This window comes from Mustela lutreola, chromosome 6, assembly GCF_030435805.1.
Source record: "Mustela lutreola isolate mMusLut2 chromosome 6, mMusLut2.pri, whole genome shotgun sequence".
Lineage (NCBI taxonomy): Eukaryota > Metazoa > Chordata > Mammalia > Carnivora > Mustelidae > Mustela > Mustela lutreola.
In genome coordinates, this window is record NC_081295.1 from 15,662,963 (window position 1) to 15,681,188 (window position 18,226).

The 18,226-nt window shown below is 45.6% G+C and overlaps 1 protein-coding gene across 2 annotated transcripts in view; it reads right to left on the reverse strand.

Moving 5' to 3' along the window:
- PLEKHG1 (pleckstrin homology and RhoGEF domain containing G1) overlaps positions 1-18,226 on the reverse strand; it is a 216,535-nt gene that overhangs the window by 5,141 nt on the left and 193,168 nt on the right. For both annotated transcript variants that reach the window (XM_059176782.1, XM_059176780.1), the window contains exons 11-15: positions 14,146-14,179; positions 11,418-11,513; positions 9,681-9,719; positions 7,792-7,814; positions 3,954-5,598 (exon numbers count right to left, since the gene is read on the reverse strand). In XM_059176782.1, coding sequence (XP_059032765.1) covers positions 3,954-5,598; positions 7,792-7,814; positions 9,681-9,719; positions 11,418-11,513; positions 14,146-14,179 — 1,837 coding nt within the window. The remainder of the gene's footprint in view (positions 1-3,953; positions 5,599-7,791; positions 7,815-9,680; positions 9,720-11,417; positions 11,514-14,145; positions 14,180-18,226) is intronic.

Here is an 18,226-nt window from a genome sequence, read left to right on the forward strand (position 1 = left end):
CATTCAGTACGAAGCCCAGACAAAGGCAGCTGGACCTTGAGACAGAGTCATGGGTAGCAGTTGCACCTGAACATCAGCTAGCCCTGCCCAGACCATTCTCATCTATATGATGGCCCCACGCGCGATCCCACAACTAAGTCTGGAAGGCCCTGAATTTTCACAAGGTTCCAATAAGATGGCAATTTTGGGGAAAGCCATGAGAGCTGATTGAAACATTTGGTCAGCTCTTTCAGTACCAAAGTTTAACCACAGAGTCATCTATGAACAATCAGCTTTTGACTTCAGACGAAAGGCCAGATGATCTGAAACCATGCATGACTCAAAATAGCCACAATATTTCCCATGCCTCTTTCTTCCTAATCACATTCTTCTTCTTCTTCCTTTGCTTCATCAGATCCTATTAGCCGCTCAAGACCCTCTCTAAGCCCTTCCCTTTCCATGAATCATTTTCTAATCCAGTTCTCTGAAGTCTTCTGTACTTCGTGTGGACCCCAACACTGAGCCTTGGCTGCACACGCGATCACGGACACGCACGCGAACACGCACACAATCTCGTATTGCTCGTTTGGAGACACGGACTAGTTTATCACTCCCACTAGCCCATGTTCACTCTTGGGAGAACAGTCCATACTGAGCACCAAGTAGAATTCTAGATACGAATTGGTCTCGAGAACTACTTATTGAGATAATTTTTGGACTTCCTTCTTTGAAGCATAGTGTTAAAAGTGGATGTGCTTTCTGTAAGACCAGACCGCAGAGAGTGACAGGCGGCCTAGAGAATCAGGGGCATAGCAGAAAAGAAGAGGAAGCAGGAAAGTGGCCTTTGATTAAAATGCTTCCATTGATAATGCATAATGGGCACAGTTTATCTCTGGATGATAAAAAGTGGGCCACTTATTAATTTGGAATAAAAAGTATCTCACAGATAGATAATATACAGTGTCTATCTAAGTTTTAGAGTTTTTTTTCATCTCAGCTTGGCATAACTTGTTTGATGGCAACGTGAATAAGAGAATGGTTCCAAAGCAACAGCTGTCATTAGCTTTCTTTAACCAGTCAGGTGGGAATTAGGCAGCCCAAGAGGACATCTCTGGTCTAAAAACCTTAGTATTAGGTGGATCAAAGTTCCCCATCATCCCAGTTCTGGCATTCATACCCTTTATAGACTATGTATATTCTCAATTCAGGACAACCTCAGGGCTGTCTCTGGTTTATTTCTCTTTTGGAAGTTTAAAAGTGTGGCATTCTTAGGATTCCAGATAAAAACTGAAAATGATCCTTGCTGAGAAAAGTATGAGGTAGACTGTTTTCAAGACAGAGGATTAAAATCAAAGCTTCTGATGCTGCTTGAAATGTAGACCATAGCATAAAATGTGATTTTGCCTTCACTACACAAAAAGGAAAATCCCTCAAGCCTGTATGGAGTTTCCCCCCATATAAAACATCACCCAGAAAGGGAACCCAAAGGCCTCATTGGCCTCAAAGACTATGAGGAGGGAGGTCTGACTGAACAAGAATGTTCTTGTTCTACTACAGCAGGCTCTGGACGGTGAGAGTGACTAGACCTGGACAGGTGGTTTAGAGGCAGAAATCTGACCCGGGGCCTGTAAACCCCTGCCAGAGAGTTCAATAAAGGTGCTCGAGAGTTTCAGCAGGTGAATAGGGCGTTCCTCCTTCCGTACAACACCGAGAGCAAGCTCCTGGCAAAGTGGCAAGGCCCATACGAAGAAGTCTGGAGAATCGGTCCGTTCGATTACGACGTCCTGTGCCCAGATAAACAAGAGAGAGAAAAGGAGTCATCATGTCAACTGATTGAAAGCCTAATGGGCACAGGAAGCGGTCTCGATCCACCCAGATGAAGATTCCTCAGGTCCGAGAGACGGCAGGCCCTAGGGACGTGCTTCTGCCAGAGAGCGGGGGAGACCCCACTCTCAGAAGATGACTTTGGAGAGATCTCCTCCTCTTGGTTGGGGAGAACGTCGGTAGTAGCCTACCATGTCAAGAGAGGACACAGACGCAGAGCTGAGAAAAGATCCCATGGGATCCCAAGAAGACATCAGTAGGCAACACCAAAAGGAGAACAAATGAAAGGTAAAAAGAAGCAAAAGAAAACCCCAAAGGGACGCCTATGTATTCTTAAAAGGTGTGTAAAAAAGAAGACTACTCAAGGTAGTTATAAGCCCTACTGATTTAGCGTGAGTTCTGCATTTTAATGGATGGTCCAAATTCAAAACAACCGGGCTTAGGTGATTACCACCCTTGAAACAACAGTCTGCTGGCATAATCCATCACCATCAGAAACCCTGTTCTATTCTCTCTCAGCCCAGGTTCCGTGAGCGGAGGCATGGGTCACATACCACTGCTTCCAATGCCATCTATGCTCCCAAATACTCCTTTACAGGTGGAACTCAGTCACTTTTTCCATGGGTCATAACAAACCAGCTTAGCAGCCCTGGTGCTGGAAAAGGGACATGAATTAATTCTGGCAAATTCTTGCAAGGAGAAAAATATATGCCATCTGGTCTCTTACATTCATACAAAATTCACTTTTCACCTTTATTTAAAAAGAAGAACTCGAGAGAGAGAGTAAAATCCTTCAGGTAGCCAATTCCGGTGCCTTCCCTATTTGATAGGAAATTTTACTCTATGTGTAGCTCTAGAAAAAGAGTAAAGCTTTATACAATTCTTAAATACTTCCAAACTTAAGAAAATTCCCTCTAGATTCTTGTCATGTAACTTTTAATGTGTGGCTTCATTTAGGATTTGGATATCCCCTTCTTATTCTCTGTTTTTTTTTTTTTTTTTTTTTGCAGAGATCAAGACATCAGTCTCAAAGGAAGGGGGTTAGTGGCATTAATCTGGCCCAATGAGCCATGTCACCGTCCTGCTGCCTGTCTCAGTGTGCCTTGATATTGGTCATCTGGGTTTTACTTTTAACTGGAGAAAGGTCTCCTCTCATCTGATATCAAGGTGGTCCTCTGTCAGAAAATCTAGACCAGAGATTCTTAAAATAGGGTCAAAAGGCCACATTGTTTTAAATTGCAGATTCTGGGGCCTAACCCCAGAAATTTCTCTGTGCCTAGAGGTGAAAAGCTCCTGAGGGGAGAGCCAGGGCCCTGGGGTTTCTTCTCCCCATGACAATCCTGTCTCACTCGCACCTGTGTTCTTCGACTGAGATTGGGGTCTTGGTGTCAAGTTTTGTCTCTGCACTTCTTTATAATAGAGAAAGAGGTCAAATCTTTAGCCCTCATCGTATCAGTATAATACCTGAGAGATCCCAGTTTTCTGCCCCACAAAGGTGGCTTGACCAAAAGAATCAGACTTTTTGCAAGCTCCCCGAGAAGACTGAGGCTGTTGGATCAAGCCTGTGCCTGACACCGGCTATTTTAGGACAACTATTAAACAAAAATTCAACTGGTAAGAGAAATATTTGAGGAAACGCCTAAGGATAGAGCATGACCAGCTTTTAGAAAGTGGGAAAAGACTCCTTTTCATCTGTTAGGATGGGTTGGGGCATGTTGGCTGGGATTCTGGAGCAACCCTATTCTATGTGCTTCCAAATCTTCAAAGCTGACACAAGCCACAACTCCTCTCAACACAGCAACACACACATGGAAAAGCTCTACCTGCTACGAGTTCAACGGATCGCTATTTTTCACACTTCAGATTAGAGAAAACTCCTTAAACCGTCACGTCTGGTAATGACAATGTTACACAAACAACAAAACCCTGCGAGACTGAATCTGGCTCCAACCTGAGTGACTCTGTGGGCTAAGGTAGGAAAAGCATTAGGAACGGCCTTGTTGGTGCTTGTTAGTGAGGCTGTGGTCTCAGTCGGAGAGCGTGAGCGTCTGGGTGGCAACGTTCTCACCGTCTCAAGGACTTTTAGAACCTGAAAGCTTTCCTCACATGCTACTTTCAAGAAGGAGGGAGAGCAGTGTGAAGGAACGTACCGATGGCAGGACCCCCTTGCTTCTTTTCTTCCAAGATGGCCGCCAGGTCTTTGTCCGAGGATTTAGGCTGCTGGCTGGCCAGTGGCTGTTCCAGCTCTGGGTTTCTCACTTTTAAAAGCTGATTTGCCTTCTTGATCTTCTGACTATACTGCCTGGCCATCAGAAAAACCCTGCTTTTCGTCTTATCTGTGGCATCCATCCCAGGGGCAGGGTTTTCCAAGTCTGTTTGGGAGAGACTGCTGTTGGCCAAGTCATAAGGGTTTTCCAGGGTGGGTGTTTCACTGGCCAGAGACAGCCGGTTAAGGCTCATCAAGGAGCCTTCTTTAGTAATCAGGTCCTCTTCAAACGGGCAGTTGGTCTGGCCAGCTCTGCCAGGCTTGTCTCTCAGTGGTGTGAGGAAAGCGTGGCCCTCAGGAAGCGAGAGGGTAGACACGGAGCACGCAGCCTCTCTCCCCAGCTCGGGGGTGCTCTCAGAGTGCAGCCTGTCCGGCACGTCCTCTTGGCTGACGGGAAAGGCTGCCAGGAGCCGGTCTCTAGCTTTGACTTCGTTTTTCTTGATGTAATTTTCCAGGTCGTTCCAGATTTCGTCCACTTCCTCAGACAGTTTGTCAGAGATAGATTTATCACCGAGAGACAGGTTGCAGCTGAAGGAGTTATAGAGCAAACTCAAGTAGTCGTTATCGGAGGGTCTCTGGGGGTAAGGGGTTTCGTCCTCGCTGAACTGGAGGCTGTCCTGGGAAACAAAGGGCCTCAGACTGTCACAGCACGCGAAATCGGCTTCCAGACCTAGGAAGGTGCTCCTCTTGGGGCGTGTCAGGCTGCTGCATTTGAAGTCCAGGGAGGGCGGATCTGGGAGTCCTATGGTGTCGTAGATGTTCTCCTCGACCATCTGGAGTTCATGTGTGCTTTGGTTCGGGGCCCGGTGACCTGTTAAAGCTCCATCCCTCTCCGCATGCCGAGAGCTCTTCTCGGAGCCCGGCTGCGCCTTCGAGAAGGCGAACTCTGGTGTGCTCTTGGGGCGAACAGGGTCCCTGGCTGTTGTCAGGGACATGGCCTCAGCTTCTTCCCGTTTAGCAACCATTAGTTTTAAGTCCTCGTAACTTATGTTGTCATAGACGTGGTCTATATCATCGAGGGTCAGCTCTATAGATGACCCAAAGGGAGTCATTCCGTCCTGTCCTTCTGTTTTAGGGTCACCCTGCTGCTCCCGTCGGGGGCTGTACTGAGAGCCGCCGCTGTCCCTAATTCTTATTTCAGGAGCGCATGTGTTGCTCTCGCCAGCGCTGCTGGCCCGCCTGACCACCCGGTGGCCAGAGCTGGCAGGCTCTGCGGGCTCAATCTGTCCCATGTGCCAACTGCAGGGGCGACTGGAGGTGCTGTCTTCACACAGCCTGGCGGAGTTCAGGTCTGAGGAGGAGAAGGACGGCACGAACATCTGGTAATCATCTTCGTCATCCTCGTTCTCCTGAGGGGACCGACGACTCGGGAACAGGGCTTGTCTGATCTGGTGGTCCGTCCAGATGTTCCTGATGCCTCCTCCCCCGCGAAGCACGCTGATAATGGCAGAACTGCTCGGCTGGCTGTTCCTCTGGGCAGGCGATGGCCCCGTGGAGGTCCGCTGGGGAGACCCTTCCTCTCTGGAAACCTGAGGTGGGTAGAAACATGTTGATTGAACTTTAGTGACGTGACACACCATAGGACACTCCTCTGGTTTTACACATTGTCTCTCTCACTGGACTATAATAGTCTTAAAGTAAATGATCGGTAAATAGTGTTGATTTTAATGGAGTTGAAACATACTTCGGATTTTTTGCAAAAGGAGCAGGGAGGACAGGAACTGATATTTACTTAGAAATAGGCTGGGCCATGTGCAGACATTCTCCACACTTAGCATTCGTAATCGCTCTGTGATGTAGACATGATTGTATTAATTTCACAGTAAGGAAATCCAGGCTCTCTGCTGTGGTGAGAAAGGTTAGGGCACAAACCAAGTCTGACTCCAAATCCCTTACCCCAATGCAGGGAATCAGCAAAATTCAGAAAACTCTTAAATACTTCAAATAATTCGATGTGCCCTTGGTAAATAACATTTTATAAATGAACATATATAGGTATCAAGGGCCATTGTATCTGGTTTCTATTTGAGGCTGGACTGCAAGGAGTTTTATTGTAGTTTCTGGTATACCAGAAGCCTCTGTCAGTAATCTGACTGCACCCCTTAAGGGTTTCCCTGTGACCTGTGGACCTGCCATGCCCCTGACTGGCATTGCCTTGGTTTAGGGATTCTAGGCCAAGAGGCTTTGTTGCAGATATGTAACTTAATCCACTAATAAGCTAATGAACATTTTACCTTCTTTCAAAATATATTTAATTAAGTAGTATTTAGATGCCTGTTAGGAAATAAAATATGAGTGATGTTAATTTCTAATCAGAAAACCAAATCACACACAACACGCACACACACATATACACATGCGTGGCCTTGGAATATGTATTCTGGGTGAAATGTGAAGCTGTTATTAAGAGTTTATTCCTGTTATAAACTCTTTGACCATTAGTACATCTCTTCTTCCTGCATTTGGTATTGTTCATTAGTGTGATAGGAGATGGGATTTGACCACTAAGAAAAAAGTACATTTCTGTACAGAAAGCACAGAAGGCAAGTATTAGAAGACAAGAAAAAAGTACATTTCTGTACAGAAATGTACTTTTTTCTTGTCTTCTAATTTTATGAGGTTTAGTTAATCCCCATATGGAGACCTGGCTTGATCACTAGTGTCAAAAGTTTCATCAAGCTCTTGAGATTCCATATTAAGGGCTAGTGGAGTGATCCCCCAACATGGTACCAAGCAGGGCTTAGTTCCGTGCTCCTGGTTTGGTGCCTTGAATAGCCGGGCGCCTCCCACAGTGTTTGTTAATGGAAACAATGTAGATTAAAAAAAAAAAAATCAAAATCTCATGCTCTATTTCAGGACAATAACCAACTAATAAATTTCAAAAGCTTCCAAACAAAAATATGTATTCCTGAAAGAAATTCACAGGCTCTAATTTTAAGAAAATTACTTTGAGGTAAGAGTGCTGATTTTTAGACATTTTACTGGACATACTGGAGATACAAAGTTTATTAGTGGGGTTACTTGGGCCCTGTGCTAAGAAGTGGTGCAGGGGAATTGTGGGGAGAGAGTTTCATAACCACGTCCTAACAGATATAGGACATTAAATGAGAAACCATAATCTGTTCTCCAAGAGTTGTTAACTTAGACAATTGGTCAGTGGACAGTTGGACATGGTTTACTCTGGTTGGGATATAATATTGACTCTTCAGCGGTAATACATTTGGGTATAACTCTTCAATTGAGTGTACCGTTTTTATGCCCCCATCTCCTAGCTTTTATTGGACAAAGAAAAGTCCAAACTTCATAGAGTGAAGTTTCATTATAGGACATGGGCTCCTACTTCTCCTACAAGCAGCAGGACCATATTCTTAGAAGGGGATCTCTGTGACCAAAGGCTAATGCTTTGAAAAGGGGGCAACCTTTGGGAGGCAGGAGTGTTGGTCTTGTGGCAAAATGGGGTGCCTGTGTTACTTCCTAGATAACCTTACAGCTTTTGAGGTGAGAGCTGGGGGAAAGGGGAGATGAAGATATGGTTGCCTTAGTTCTGAGAAATGAAGCTGAGGGAGGGAGGAGGTTATCAGGCCGAGTCCTTGCTTAAGTCCATCTCGAAATGTGAAATGATTGTTTACATGTGGAATATAGGCTGGGGATGGGATACAGAAGGGTACCCAGAAAGGATGCCTGAGTAAGCATTTTAAAATAAGAAATGTGATCATGCTTACCTTTTGGATGTCTTGTGCTGTTTCTGAAAAATACAAAGGTTTTAAAAGAAGTTTTGAGGATTAAAAATAGTTCTTACATAGGTAAGTACCCCTATTTTATAGGATCTTAACACTTGTTAGTAACTGAAGCCTGAGAGGCTTCTGGGTCTTTTAGACCTAATTCTCAGAAAATACCTCGCAGTTCTCCTCGTTATATATCCTGCAGTGTATGTTAAAAAACAAAACAAAACAAAACAAAAGAAAACAAAAACCCCCAACCCCCCAAACCTTATGTACATCTGAGGGTCAAGTTCTTTTCTTAATCCCTGACAGCAACAGATTAATGTATGTTAATAAGTTTCAAATTTTCCCCCCAAAGATGTATTTCTTGAAATATATGCCCTAAGCCATGAGAATCACTTAAACACAAGACCATGCTTCTGTTAATTTTTAAATACTTTATTGGTCTTCCCTGAATGATACAGACAGCATTTATCACTGGGGGTCACCCTGGCGCTGTACTAAGGAGCAGTACAGGTGGGTTTCTGGGGAACCTGAATATCGCCACATCCTTGCAGATACCTCGATGATGTGTGGCTCACCTCTAAACAGGGTTCAGTTATGGAAGCATATAAAGTAAACAGTGATCGAATCCTCTCTGTAGATCCTACCCGGTGGAAATTACCATATTTGGCAGTTTGATGGTCCTCTTCCAAGCTCCCATGCCCACGGACCCCAGCCCACCACAATGCACAGTTTTGTTTGTAAAATAAAGGTGTCCCAGCTGGCTCCTTGGCCCCCATTTCCTGCTAAGTGTGCATGGACATGCTTGTCAGTAGGGAAGGAGGCACTCCGTTCTTTCTGACAATTCCAGAATGCTCCATGCAGCAATCCAAGATATACTACCATTTATTTAACTCTTTCCTGCTAGATGGGCATTTTACGGGCTGTCCTCTTAAAAATGCTACAAGGAACACACACATGCAATTCGATCCAGCCACACCTGGGCGAGCCCTTCTATACAGGAAGTGTATATTGTGAAATTCACAAAAGTGAAAAAAGTGAAATTGTTGAGTCAAGGGCAGATGTGGATTTTAAATTTAAATGCTCCAAACTTTGCTTCAAAAGGATGCAGAAATTTAGACAGCATCCGTTTTGGAGGGCCTGGTTTTCTAGATTTTTTGGTGGCGCATACAGCTTTCCTCTGTTTATCTCCTTCAAATATATAGCTTTTCTGATTACTAACATGGATGACCGTTTATATATTTTATTGATGGTTTCTGTTTTTTTTCTTGGGAACTGCCCAATTATATTATCTGCCTTTTATTTTTATTATGCTTTGTAAAAGATTTTATTTATTTATTTGAGAGAGAAAGAGAATCTGAAGCAGACTCCGCCCTGAGCATGGGGCCTGATGCACGGCTCAATCCCGTGACCATGAGACCGTGACCTAAGCAGAAACCATGAGCAGTACGCTAAGGGACTCAGCCACCAGGCACCTCTCTACTTTTAAAAGAGTCCTTTGTCTCTTCTCTTTGACGTATGGGATTTCTTTACATAATAGGGATATTAATCTTTTTCTGCCAGTTATCTATACTGGACAGTGCAGACATTTTATATCATTTGGCTTTATATTATATAATGGGCTATTTTTAAAAAAAATATTTTACTTACTTATTTGACAGAGAGAGAGAGATCACAAGTAGGTAGAGAGGCAGGCAGAGAGAGAGGGGGAAGCAGGCTCCCTGCTGAGCAGAGAGCCCGATGTGGGACTCGATTATAATGGGGTACTACTATAGACGTTAATAAAATCTGTCAATCTGTAATTTATGTGGTGTTTATGTTTTTGTAGGGTTTGACTTAGTGGAAAGCAGTAACAATGAAAAAAGAAAAGATATGTTAGGACTTACCACTGGTCTTCAAAACTTTATGTGACCTTGAGGAAGGTTCTAGGAGAAAAAAATAAGGCCGCCTTCATTTCCAAGACCAAATCAAGGTTTTTTTCTTTATAAATGAATTATTAGTTTACAGGCAAATAATTTGAGCTCTAGAATTTTTTTTTTTAAATCAAATATACCTAAATCCCCATCGCTTAGAGACACTTAACAGCAAGACATCCACTCTGACAAAGCTGTAGGGTAAGATTTAAGCTGCTCAATCGGGGGGTCACAAAACAGAAAACTACCCTCCCAAAAGCTAGTAGAGCCATTTCCTTAGCTTTAACCACCACCTATAAGGTGACAGTGTTCAATTTTATGTCCTTCAGGCACTCCTCTCCCAAGCCTCAGACTTCTAATGCTAACTGTCCATCTGACGATTCCCCAATGTGCACAGACCAAGCAACCCAACATGCTTCAAACTCACCAGTCTCCTCCCGTCACTGTTCTTTAACCAAGTTCTCAACTCGGTCGTCACTGACATTACCTGCTCAAGTAGCTGTCGGGACATCATTCTAAATTTCTCCTATTTTGATCCATCATAGTTCTGTGGGATCCCAATAATGGCCTGCCTCCCCCCACTGTCTTAATCCAGGCCTTTATCATCTCTCTCCAAACTAGATGGACAGTGTCCCTCAGTTTCCACATCAAGGCAGAATTCCCTTTTTATTTTTTTTAAAAGATTTCATATTTATTTGACAGAGATCACAAGTAGGCAGAGAAGCAGGCAGAGAGAGAGGGAGGAAGCAGGCTCCCTGCTGAGCAGAGAGCCCAATGAGGGGCTTGATCCCAGGACCGTGGGATCATGATCTGAACTGAAGGCAGAGGCTTTAACCCACTGAGCCACCCAGGCCCCCCAGAATTCCCTTTTGAAAAGGCAAACATTCATTGCTGAAAATTCTTCTGCAGCATTGCAGGGTCAAGCTTCAGCCACTTCTCCTGGTTTGCCTTCCTTGCCTCTACCTCCATCCCATGTTTCAGCCAGGCTGCACAACTGCCACTGGAGGTCTAACGTATGCTGGCCCAAGTCTCAGGACCTTTGCACATGCTAGTCCTGTCCCAGCTGGCTCCTTGGCCCCCAGACTCCATTCCGGGTCTTCTGCTCTGAGAAGCCTTCTCTCTCCTTCCTACACAGTTAGCCCCCCTCTCTCTCCTTTGTCTTGCCACACTTCTGCTCACTTAGCCTCTACCACAGTCTATTATGGGCTGGTACTTATTCACCCTTTTTGACTCTCCCACCAGACTATAACTTCTCCAGAAGCAGGAATCATGTGTATATTTCCTCTTGCATCCCTGGTCCTGAGCACAGTGCAAGGGGTTAGGTAGGGACTCACTAAATACTGATTCAAGTCAAAGAAAGATCTGAGGGCTGAGAGAATGCTACAGTCTGGTTCAGCAAACACATGTTACAAGTTTAGGCTTGAAAAGTCTTTTGTATGTGTCATTGACAGGATACAATTTCCCCCCAGTGGTAGTCAACAAGTTTTAAGTAGCTGCATGCTAGTGGTCAGATGCAGTGGATAAGAAAAAGTGGCAAAGCAACATTAGTTGATTGGTATGTTTTATATTCTGCAGAAAATAGAGAGTTTAGAATGAAACTTTTCGTTCTAAACTTTTTATTTAGAATGAAAGCCTGACAGTCGGACAGAAAAGATCTTTCATTACTTGTCCCCCTAGATTATTAAATTTTGATCACAACCCCCTATTTACCTGACTTTCTCCTCAGCCGATATGGAGCAGAACCATTTTTAGAACCACACAATGCTTTCGTCTCCCCGTCAGGACTGTAACAGAACCCAGGATAATCTGAAAAGATAACCACACACACTGATAAGAAGGAGGGATTCTGTGACTTCCCAGATGGGTACAATTTGTCTCGGCTCTCTCTGGATTTCTTCTTTTTCATCAGACATGGTACAGTCTCTCCTTCCCATAACTGGTGTTGAGTAGGTATCACGGGACTTTTGGGTTACTTGGGACTTCCAGGAATCTGTCAGCAAGGTAAGCTGCCTTTCTTGCACGTGTGTGTGCTCTCAGGCTCTTACACACACACACACGCGCACACACACACACACACACACACACATGCTCTTTCTGTGTACTCTTTTTTTGCCCTCACTAGCTCCTGGAAAGAGCCATAGCCATTGTCTTTACCCTTTGTAGGAAGTTAGTTAGAACATGTCGGGTGTCATTAACCTCCTACTGCCACCCAGGATCATTTGCCACTTGAGGAGTCACAGAGGTCAGAAAATTCTATTAAAATAAATGTCACTGGAGCCGAACTTGTCACAAGGCACTGGACAGGCTGTGGTGACTGGCCACAGCAAAGGCTCTGTCAGGGAGGGCGGAGCCATCTGGAGAATTCCATGCCAGTCCAGTTTCGCCAGGCATCTTGCCCCACCTGCTAGCGTGGGATGTCGAGCTATTCTTCCCCGATGGAAGCTGTCCTCCAGCACGGTGACTCTTACTATTTTTCTAGACATTGTTCTTTTGAACATTTGATGAATGCTTTAAGTTCTCTTACCAGGAAATGGCTTTTCTTTTCTTGAGATAGCAAGAGTGAGAGAGAGAGAGAGAGAAAGGGGGAGAGAGGAAGAGGGAGAAACAGGCTCCCCACTGAGCAAGGAGCACAATGCAGGACTAGATCCCGGGACTCTGGGATCATGACCTGAGCCGAAGGCAGATGCTAAACCAACTGAGCCACCCAGGCACCCAGGATTTTCATTTAATTTCACAGTTTATGTCTTTCTACCTATCTAAGGGGTACACGGAGTTCAGATTAAGAAAATTGGGTCTAGGGTGCTTGGTTGTCTCAGCTGGTTAAGCATCAGACTCTTGATCTCAGCTCAGGTCTTAATCTCAGGGTTGTGGCCTCAAGACACTTGTTGAGCTCCATGTTGGGCATGAAGCCTACTTAAAAAAAAAAAAAAAAAAAAAAAAAAGAAAAGAAAAGAAACAAAGAAAGAAAAGAAAAGAAAGGAAAGGAAAGGAAAAGAAAAAAAAAAGAAAATTGGGTCTAATCCTAAAGTTCTCTAGCCCTTTCCCTGATCATATGAAGCCTGAGGGTAAACAATTTTGGGATGTGGCTGTACTAGGGTTAAGGTTTTAAGAGTGTCTGAAACTCTAGAGAGTTCTGAGGATCGTAAAGACTACACATGTTGGTCCAATGTCAGTGGCAAAGTTACCTAAATGAGGTCATTTGGCCCAGTGGCCTGGCCTGCTTTGCTCATACCCAGCCAAGTCCAAAGTCAAGGTAGGGCAAAGGAGGCAAAGGAGGGGATCTTCCCCGGCCGGGCTGCTCTGGCCTAGCCTTGGGCCTGGGAGAAAGGGACATCGTACCAATGAGTGGCCCCAAATTGTCCTATGAACTCAGAGAACCTTACTGGTGTCCACGAACCCGCCCCAGGCTGGGAACGAGGACTTGGTGCAGACGGCTTCAGACCGCCGTCTTCCGCCATCTTTTCTCCTAAATCGAACATGGTCATCCATGACCTTGCCTTCTCTTTAGAATGTTTTTATTAAAAAAAAAAAAAAAAAAATCTTAAGGTGCTTTCCCCGAATAAAACAGGAGCTTTTCAAGAAGTCAGGGCAGCGGGTCCCAGCCTAGCCCTCTTTTAGAGGTCACCTCTCTCAGGAGCTATGGGGCATGACATGGGGGCGGAGGGGCTCAGCCATGGGGTGGGGGGGGTGTTCATCTTTCGACCTTATGAATGCTTCTTGTTTCCCCTGCAGAGCTAACCTCCAGCTGCGTGGAGGGGACACGAATCAGTGTTCGCACCTGGGGCAAGAGTCCTCAAAAATTACTTCAAACACTGTAGGTGAGAGTTTTTGTCAGACCCAGTTGTAAGTCTAAAGCCATCGATTCTCTTCTTACTCTGTTTCATGTGGGAGAGAGCAAGGATGTGATAAACGCTGTTGAATGAGGTTTTGATTTTGTAGGACAGACCTCACCTCTATTTATTTCCTGCGCATTTTCTAAGCCTAGAAATACAATCACATTTGTGCGGCTGCTGTAATTTCGAAACCTGCATCAGGGAAACTGTTAATGAACTTGTTGGCATGATTTGTGCAGGTAAACAACATAGATTTCCCTCCGAGGGGCTGTGGGGGGAAGTGTGTGGAACCCTGATTTCTGGTGGCAGTGGAAGGGAGGGTGAGCCTTGACCCTGGCAGCAGGTCTTACATTCTTAGTTGATACAGAGATCTGGACACGTGGCCAGCCTCACGGCTGACTCACAGATAAACCAGGTTAAATCAACATACAAGCAAGCCAACGTGTGAGGAGAGATCACACCGTCTGCCGGCTCTGTTTTTTAACACAGTGAACAGAGAGCTGCTCCTTTCTTATAACCGATAATTTTTTATAAATTCTAAGCTAGAAAATATGATACATGCAAGGAGACAATATTTCAAATTGTATTAAGAGAATGAAACTTACGAATGGCATCCATTTCAAGTATTGCTTGCTTGGCCTGAAAGAAAGAAAGAATCGCTTTAATTGCAATTACTTTTGGTTTCTTCTTTAAATTACCTGTCGTCATACAGAAGACCTATATTACCTCTACATCCTCCTTGAAGAAGGGATTCATGAAAAGCTTTAAACAACTCATTATTTCTTTGAGGTACTAACGCATAGTTCAAGGGCTTCAAGCAGACGAGCGCCCTCCGGTGGACAGTGGACGCTATGCAATGGAGGCACCAGCGCTAAGCTCACAGCCCGCATCGGGGAGGAAGCCCTAAAGGGCAAGATAGGACCCAACTTTCAGGGGTGCTGGTAGACGCACATGATAGGCACTCAACCCAATGGAATTACCACCTGCCCACCAAGGGACTCGGCCAGATAATCCTCTACTCTGGCTTTCTTCTCCCCTCCACCCCCAAATTCGCAGCTTTAAAGCTTGAAGGCTTCTTTTCATTTGTTATTGCTGCCAACAATATTAATGTTTAGGGAATTATAAAAAGATAGTTAATTATCCTAACATGAATCCTGTGGCCTGAGGATGCAGAGAGGGAAAAAAAAATTACTTTAAGTAGCCTCTCTTGCCCCCTGTGTCATTTTCATAGTTCAAGGGTCCTATAACTTAACCTACAAACATTGGGCGAAAAATCATCTTAAAAATAATTTGGTTGTATTTTGCCACACTGCACTGATAGTACAGTAAAAAGGTTTAGGGTAACTGGTAATATTTAGTTAAAAAAAAAAAAAAAAGGACAGGAGGGAGGTTAAAAAAACAAAGCAAAAAACAAAAAACCCTGGATGCAACACCATAAGTTTGAGAAAACAAATGGTTAGATTTTGATGACATTGATGTTTTTATCATAGAGTCAGATTGAGGTTACTAGTTGGAACTAATTTCAAACACAGATAGGAGCTCAATTTCTGTGAAGTGCATTTCTAGAACCAGGTGGATATATAAAATGCAGAAGGTGGGGCGCCTGGGTGGCTCAGTGGGTTAAGCCTCTGCCTTCGGCCCAGGTCATGATCCCAGGGTCCTGGGATTGAGCCCCACATTGGGCTCTCTGCTCAGCGGGGAGCCTGCCTCCCCCTCTCTCTCTGCCTGACTCTCTGCCTACTTGTGATCTCTCTCTGTCAAATAAATAAGTAAAATCTTTAAAAAATAACATGCAGAAGGCTCTACTTTTATCTTTATTCTCAATCTAGAGCAGAGTGAGTGTGAATATCATGTATTTGAATAAAGAAAATGCTTATTTCCAAGAACTTTCCTGGTATCTATAGACTTAGACTTTAAGGACTTAGTATTTCCCCTGCACCCCATCTTGACATTTAATTTCAGAAAAGTACTATTCCCACATTTTCCTCTAGGGGTCAGCCAGGGACCATCACTGAATCGTAACACCGGAAGGAGGTTGGGAGTCACAGGAACGAATTTCCAACAGCTCATGATAACCTTGTTAGATGGTAAGGCTTTTTTGATGTTTACAAAAATTCCCCATTAGGCATTTCTTTTGTTTACTAGGAATAAACAGATTTTGAAAGCTTTGGAGGAAAAGATCTAAGAAGTCTTGAAGAAAGAAGTGAAAAGTTCAAATTAGTAATATACCTGCTTAAATAAAATACAAAATTATTATTACATCACCGTGGATCAAGTACATTAAATAAATGCATTTTCATTGCCCCTGGGAGCGCTGTGGAATGTGGTTCATGCTTGCTCTGTGCACCCAGACAGACCTGGGTCTGACTCAGGTTCAGTCACGTACAAGCTCTATAAATGTGGGCAGAGAAAGAACTCACACGCCGCTGAGTTTCTGTTCTGACTTTTCTAGAATGGGGAGAGTAAGACCTTCCTCAGAAGGTGTTTTGCTGAGGGCGAAATACAAAGTGGTCAGCCCACTGTAGGTGTGCTCAAGACGTCGTCATGGGAAAAAAATAAGGTTTAGATTCTAAAAGTCAGAAATTTGGGTAAAAGAGTGCAGTCAGTTCTGTTGTGACTGTTTGAACCATGTTAATGCGTCAAGGGAGAACGGCCTGGAACACACAGGTCTTGTGTGGGAGAAAGAGGACAGGTACGCAAGCCGGTCTGGTTTCGTAATGGCCTTTGGGAGTCCTTTGGCAGCTCTGATTTTCCCAGGAGACAGGTGAACCGTGGGCGGGGCCTATCAAAGCCACTCTGTCATTGCTCAGGGCGGTCCGGGGCACAGGGCCAGCAGCTGGGTAACTAACCAGGAAGAAAACACAGTCACTTCTCCACCTGACTTACTTCACCTCTCACAACGCCCTGATGAGATGCGACTCACGCTTCGCCCCAACACACACCTATGCACACTCATTTCCCGGGCGCCAAATCAAGGCGGACAGCCCCAGAGAATGAGCTTCAGACACATAGAGCCAAACAGACGCTCGTTGCTCAGAAATGTCCCTGGCCCTAATTCTGCAACCCTGCCACCCCCAGTCCGATTCTCGTGACCACCAGCCCACCTTCTGCTCCACTTCCCTCCTCCCCCAGCCCAGCAAGGGCCGCTTCACCGTCCATAGGATGATCCATTCTCGACCCGCACCTTAGCTCCTAGCGGCTTTATCTCTGATCGCCTGTTCCTTCCACTCCAGAACAGCAACACACAATCAGAGCGGCCCCCAGGACCCTAGCAGCACCCAGAGCTCTCCAAGTCCACTTTTCGACCCCAGACCTCTGTATTTCCATCTCCCCATCTTTCAACTCCTGCTGAGCCAGTGTTTGGAATGTGCAGGCCAGCCGTCCTTCAAGCCCTGCCTGTTCTCTCTGTCGGCTTCATGCTCCACTCAGCTTGGGGCTCGTGCACAACGCCTGTGCCGATTGGCACCCACATTTCCCTGCTGCTAAGCTTCCCCTTTCAAGGCTCTGCTGGGTCTCACCCCCTGTATCCTGGTTCCTTGACACTAGTTTCCAAGCCACTGAGCGAATTTCCCAATGACCTCAGCACACCGATCCGTGGTGACCCCCTCTGTCGGATCTTGGATGAACAAATTATTGTAGTCGTCCTCACACACTGGTCCATTTCCTTTAGCAAGTGTTCTGAGGCTCGTTACTTTCCCTCGGGCGCCCACACCTACCTGGGATCCCCCCACCCGGGCTCCCCCAACCCAACACACGACATCATCACTAACTCCAGGGAAATCAGATTCTTTATCTTCCGCGAGTCCATCTCAAAGGTGCTCAGCCCTGAATCATCTTTCTTCTCCCCCGGCTCTGGGAGGCAGGTTCCCACCTTCCCAGACTACTCTCTCACCAGCGCTCCTGATCGCACCCTCCCGCTTCCCAGGGTGGGTTCCAAAGAGCACCCCTCGGCTCGTCGATTCCCTGTCCTTCCCGCCGCCCGCTGTCGTGTCCACGGTGTTCGCCTGCGCCGATGCCTCGCTCTCATCTTGCTCCTCCTCAAGCCAACAACTTGCATCTTTCCTGCGTTTGTTCAAGTCTGCATTCAGTCTGCTGCTGCTTCTTTCTGCATTTCTCTCTAACGCCCTGCAAGCTCTCCCTGATCTCTTAGTTGCCAAACCAAATCTCGACGCTCCTGTTGGAATCAGCTGTGCCGTCCTGTCTGTGGCATTTGAGACTCTAGCGACCCTCTTCTTCTTTGAGATCCTTTCTTTCCCTTGTCCCCATGCCTTTCTCCTTCGGTTTTCTTCCTCCCTGCTCGTTCTCCCCACCAGCTTGCGGATCACTGAGATGGGATTCCCAGGGGTTCTTTCCTTTGCTCACTTTCCTGGGCCGTCCTATCAAAGCTCAGGGCTTCAGTGACTGTCTGTGTCAAGAGAGCCTCTAGATCCGCAGCTTCCAAGACCTGAATTTCCACCTGGGCTGACTCGCCTCCACACATGCTACCGTGAGAGCTCCTTGCTCCCACCCAACCGGTTCCTTCCCTTGGCAGCTTGTCTCAGAACTCAGCACTGTCTCCTGGGCCCAACCCCTGACTCATCCTTGACTCCTATTTCTCTCTCTGTCCTCATGCACCTCACAGGCGACTGACGTTCCCTCTGCCTCTGTGAGAGCGTTTGCATCTGCTCCCCCTCTGTTGCTGGGGCT